Below are 5,698 nucleotides of genomic sequence, written 5' to 3' on the forward strand. Positions count from 1 at the left end.
TCCTTGACTAAAGGCATGCCGCAACACAAATTCAAGGATCATAAAGTAAATGTGGGATTCAGTTAACCCATATGCAGTTTTTTATTTGTATAACCAAAAATTATTCAATGAAACTCTAATTTCGATATTTTCTCATATTTATGTGCACCTTAATTTCATCTGAGAAAATTATCGTAAGAGGACCTGAATAAACATAAGGGTTAGGGTTTATTTAATTAAGTACATTGCCACATTAAGTACATTGTTATATAATAAATATATCGTAATACATGGAAGATAATACTCGACTTATAATGAGGACATGTCGCTATGATTCGTATGTTTGTTATATAATGAGGAACATTTGGGTTTGAATGTTTTAGTTTAAATACTGACCAAGTGGGAGAATATAAGAATATTTCTATATTGGGAAATATATTTTTATTTAAGGAAATAAATTTCTATTTAAGTAAATAAATAAATAATTGATTTTGTGATAAATGAAAATTTTATATTCATTGAATCTGGACAAAATCAATTATGTAATATTCTATATATGGTCAGATTTCTATATTCATTACCTGATTTGATTTCCTGAATTAATTGTCAAAATATTCTCACAATTAATGTGGCGCAGATAGTGATGGAGTATCTCACCTATAAATATAGGGTCTCGGTCCCCGAGCTACTTACTCATTCTGTTCATAACAGCAAAATTCCATCTAAAGAGAGTTGAGAGAGCGAGGAAGCCCGATTACTCACATCAACGAGTTTCCTTTACAGATCAAAGTTTTTGGGTTTGAAGCTCAAAGATTCAATGGCTGGAGGTATTTCGATCCTTAAATTATAGTGCATATATAATTTATTAATTCCGTACTTTATTCATAATCATGTATGTTTCAGTTTATATTATATTCTAACATAAATATATATAATATATATTAAAAGAATTTAGATATGCAATGCAAGTAGACAATATAATTGTTTGAACTAGTCTTCCGGTCTTCGTTCAACAAAGGCATCCAGAATTCTCAATATCAGTAGTGTCCAAATTTTCTAGAGTGGTTCTCCTACTCCTACGTGAAAAAATTACTTTATTATTATTATTAAATCGCGTGCTTCGTACTGCATCCCAATACTTATTATTACATATTAATTACATGTCAGGGATGACAACAATCACTACAAGATATAAGTTGTTCTTAATTTATAATATTTTCAAGGCATGGTTCTTGACAGTATACGCAAAGATAAACAAAACCAATTATTAGAAAATATGTAAATAAAACGTAAGTTTGGAATTTGGATGGTTGCCTTTTGCTTGCTTGCAAAATCAGAGATTGATCACAATCTAGAACATGTAAATTCATGTAAAGGGCTCGTGATTCTAGGAATTAAACTACATAAAACTAACTAAATATTCCACTTAGGTACTGTGGCAGTTAATATAGCATCTACTTAGTGAGTAAACGTTGACTTACACTATTACAAGGACCTAAAATAGAAAAGCAGGCGACCCCTCCTTACCATATAATGATCACAAATCGCCAAATTTGAAACTTAAGTAAGTGGGAAATGCATATGCAGCTGTTGGTTTTAGGCTCCGTGTTCTCATACTGCCTACTATAGCTAGTTAGTCCTCATTTTCCACTTGCAGATGCAGTCTAAAAATAAAAACCACATTCACATGAGTTGAAATCATACAGAGAGATTAATTTTCATATTGACAAACTCTCAACCTGATGAGTTTCTTCAAAATGACTAATGTAAATTCAATCCCATTATGCAGTTTTTTCTTCCTTCTTTTTCTTAGCCAAGGTGGAGTACTCTCCCAGTCATTGCAGAAGCAAGAACAGTCAGTGCTTCTGAGGCTAAAACAGCAGTGGGGAGACCTTCCTTATATGAGTCAATGGATTCCATCATCAACAAACTCTATTTCTCACTGCTCTTGGCCTGGTATCACCTGCACCTCTAACTCTGTCACTGCTCTGTATCTTTATGATGCAAACATCACCACTCCAGTTCCTTCTTTTGTCTGTGACCTTAACAACCTCACAGACATTAATCTTGGCTACAACTACATTCCCGGGGAGTTTCCAAAAGCTCTGTTCAACTGTTCAAAGCTTGAATCTTTATACCTCTCCGACAACTACTTCGTGGGAACCATTCCTAGTGACATCAGCCGAATGGTTCAGCTCCGAAATCTTTCTCTCGCCGGTAATAACTTCTCCGGCAACATCCCGGCGGCTATCGGGCAGCTTAAAGAATTGAGAAGACTCGAACTAGGGGCCAACTTATTCAATGGCTCTTTATCGACGGAATTTGGTAGCTTGTCTAATCTTGAAATTCTGTGGTTGTCCAATATTCAAACTCTCTCTCCCTCAAAGCTGCCTTCCAACTATACCCAATTGAAGAAATTGAAAACATTGTGGATTACTAACTCCAATTTGATGGGGGAAATACCTGAAAGTATTGGAGATTTGACAGCGTTGGAGTCTTTGGATTTGTCCCAGAATAACATGAGTGGGAAAATCCCAGATGGAATATTCAAGTTGAAGAACTTAAGTGAGCTTTATCTTCACAGGAACAGACTTTCCGGGGAGATTCCTCAGGTGGTTGAAGCTCTAGAGTTGAGGTTAATTGACGTTTCACAGAACAATTTAACAGGGAGAATACCAGAAGACTTTGCCAAACTAAGCAAGCTCACCGGTTTGGCTTTATTTATGAATCAATTATCCGGAACAATCCCAGAAGGCATAGGCCGATTGCCTAATTTGGTGGATTTTAGTGTTTATACCAACAATTTGTCAGGCGTTTTGCCTCCTGATTTGGGCAAGTATTCAAAGCTCAGAACGTTTGAGGTTTCTTCCAATAGGCTTGAAGGCAAATTGCCTGAACATGTTTGTTCTGGGGGTGTATTGACCGGAGTCGTGGCTTATGACAACAATCTTAGTGGCCAACTGCCGGAGGGACTAGGATCGTGCAGTTCTTTGACTATGATCAAGGTTTCGAACAACAAACTTTCAGGGAATATTCCTAGTGGCCTATGGGAATCCTTAAACTTGACTCACTTGATGTTGGGCAACAACTCATTCACCGGTGTGCTTCCTCAGAAATTGGCCTCGAATCTTTCTCTGCTCGAAATCAATGACAACAAATTTTCAGGTAACATTCCGATTGGTTCATCTTCCTGGAGAAAACTTGTGGTTTTTAAGGCCAGTAATAACCGTTTCACAGGATCCATTCCTTATGAATTAACCACTCTTTCACTTTTGACAACTCTTTCCCTTGATCAGAACCAACTCACAGGAGATCTTCCATCACATATTCAATCATGGAAGTCCCTAAACATTCTTAATCTCCGTGAAAACAAACTTTCTGGGCAAATTCCATCTGACCTTTCTTTCTTGCCTACTCTCACCTCTTTAGACCTTTCAGATAATCAACTTTCTGGCCAAATTCCATTTCAACTTGGTCTTTTAAAACTCACTTATCTCAATCTCGCATCCAATAAGTTGACTGGAACTATCCCACATGCATTAGAGAACGGTGCGTATGCTGATAGCTTCTTGGACAATCCTGGTCTCTGTACAAGTTCCAACTATTTAAAACTCAAGCTCTGTAGCTCCTTCCCCAGAAAACAAAACAAAATTTCAACACCATATCTTGCTTTGACAATAACACTAGCAACAGCTGTCTTCTTGTTAGTTGTGTCCTTTTTATTCTTCATAATCAAAGGCCGTTGGAGCAAAAATGGACTTGATTCGAAATGGAAGCTGACCTCATTCCAGAGACTGTCTTTCACAGAATCAAAGATCCTGTCTGGATTGAAAGACCATAATCTGATTGGAAGTGGAGGCTCCGGTAAGGTCTACAGTGTCCCTGTGAATCGTGAAGGTGATGTTGTCGCCGTAAAAAGAATATGGAACGACAAGAAAGTTGACCACAAGCTCGAACAAGAATTTCTTGCGGAAGTTGAAATATTGAGTTTAATTAGACATTCCAACATAGTGAAACTCATGTGTTGTATCTCAAGTGAGAGTTCAAAACTTCTAGTCTATGAGTACATGGAAAACCGAAGCCTAGACCGATGGCTACACGGCAAAAACAATCAACGCGTTGTCTCAAACTCAGCCAACGGTTCCGTCCATGGTGTCGTTTTGGATTGGCCCAAGAGGCTACAAATAGCAGTTGGCGCTGCACACGGCCTCTGCTATATGCACCATGATTGTGTGCCGCCAGTTATTCACAGAGACATTAAATCAAGCAACATTTTATTGGATTCGGAATTCAACCCGAAAATTGCAGACTTTGGCTTAGCCAAGTTGTTGGTCAGGCAAGGAGAGTTTGCCACAATGTCTTCCGTGGCTGGTTCTTTCGGCTACATGGCTCCAGGTAAATCTTATTAACAAAGCTACAATTTCTCTATTAATTATGTTTAATAAAATTAACATTTAATTTTCAAACTTGCAGAGTACGCTCATACAGTAAGAGTCAATGAAAAGATTGATGTTTATAGTTTCGGTGTGGTTCTCTTGGAACTGGCAACGGGAAGAGAGGCGAACAACGGCGGTGGTGACGAGCACAGCTCCCTCGCCGAATGGGCATGGCGTCACGCTCAAGAAGACAAGCCTATTGCGGAAGCTTTGGATCCTGAAGTAAAAGAGCCATGTAATGTTGAAGAAATGAGTTGGGTCTTCAAGGTCGGGATCATATGTACGGAGACTCTGCCTTCCCGGAGGCCTTCCATGAAAGAAGTTGTACAACTCTTGCTTAGATGTAGCCGTCCAGTGATGGATTTAGATGAAAAGTTCTCCATGACCGAATGCAATGCTGCTCCGCTCTTGAAGAACTCGAAGCGTGAGAATGTTTTAGAAGAAGATGATGACACTACTTTTGCGAGCATGGTATGAATATGATGATGTATACTATACGTAGTTTTGTTGTCTTAGTACAAAATAAAGACCTTAGTCCTAATGGATTAAAGGTTTAAGGTTTAGAAGCAGTTTTTTCAGTAGAGCAGAGTTAATTAACCACTTATTCAGTCTTAAATAGATAGTGTTATGAAACTCTTTATGTATATATTTTCTTACACTTGAGTTAGAGTAGTCATGAAATAAAATAAAATGATGAGAACAAGTGTTTGCCGAAGAATCACTCACCCTCCGCTATTACATTAATTTTTTTGCTAACAAGCATGGACCTTATAAGGAATATTCATTTCATGCACGAAATATGTTGAATCTCTTCGCCATTGATGAACACTCGAGAACAGAGAACTTGCGGAACAGAGAAACCAGAAACGAAGAGAAGAAAGAAAGAGAGGAAAAGATAGAGAAAGATAAGATTGTAAACAAAGGGCAATCTTGTTATGATCAGTGATAGAGAATAGCTTTATATAGCCATTGATTACAAGCATAGAGAATTAGTTAGAGCTAACAGAAATCAGTTACAACTGGTAGAGCATAACAGACTGCTATGACTAACAATCAGAACTAACTAACTCAGGAATAACTAACTCTAACTAATACTCCTAGCACGGCCCCTCAAGATTACAATTGGAAGCATCAAGAGACTTGATATCTTCAATGGTAAGCTTGGATCGAAACTGAGAGAACCTGTTGGTGGAGATTGCCTTTGTGAGACCATCTGCTAGTTGGTCTGGTGCTGGTACATGTTTAACTTGAACTAGTTTGTGAATAATTTTCTCACGCACAAA

At 37.8% G+C, this 5,698-nt stretch overlaps 1 protein-coding gene across 1 annotated transcript; it reads left to right on the plus strand.

Annotated features, from left to right (window-relative positions):
• The first annotated feature begins 1,253 nt into the window (after positions 1-1,253).
• Positions 1,254-5,133, plus strand: LOC115706090 (receptor-like protein kinase 5). The gene is made up of 2 exons (XM_030633611.2): positions 1,254-4,374; positions 4,453-5,133. The coding sequence occupies exons 1-2, from the start codon at positions 1,722-1,724 to the stop codon at positions 4,890-4,892; spliced, it is 3,093 nt and encodes a 1,030-aa protein (XP_030489471.1). The 5' UTR covers positions 1,254-1,721; the 3' UTR covers positions 4,893-5,133.
• The last annotated feature ends 565 nt before the right edge of the window (positions 5,134-5,698 follow it).

This window comes from Cannabis sativa, chromosome 1 (genome assembly GCF_029168945.1).
Source record: "Cannabis sativa cultivar Pink pepper isolate KNU-18-1 chromosome 1, ASM2916894v1, whole genome shotgun sequence".
In the NCBI taxonomy this organism is placed as follows: Eukaryota; Viridiplantae; Streptophyta; class Magnoliopsida; order Rosales; family Cannabaceae; genus Cannabis; species Cannabis sativa.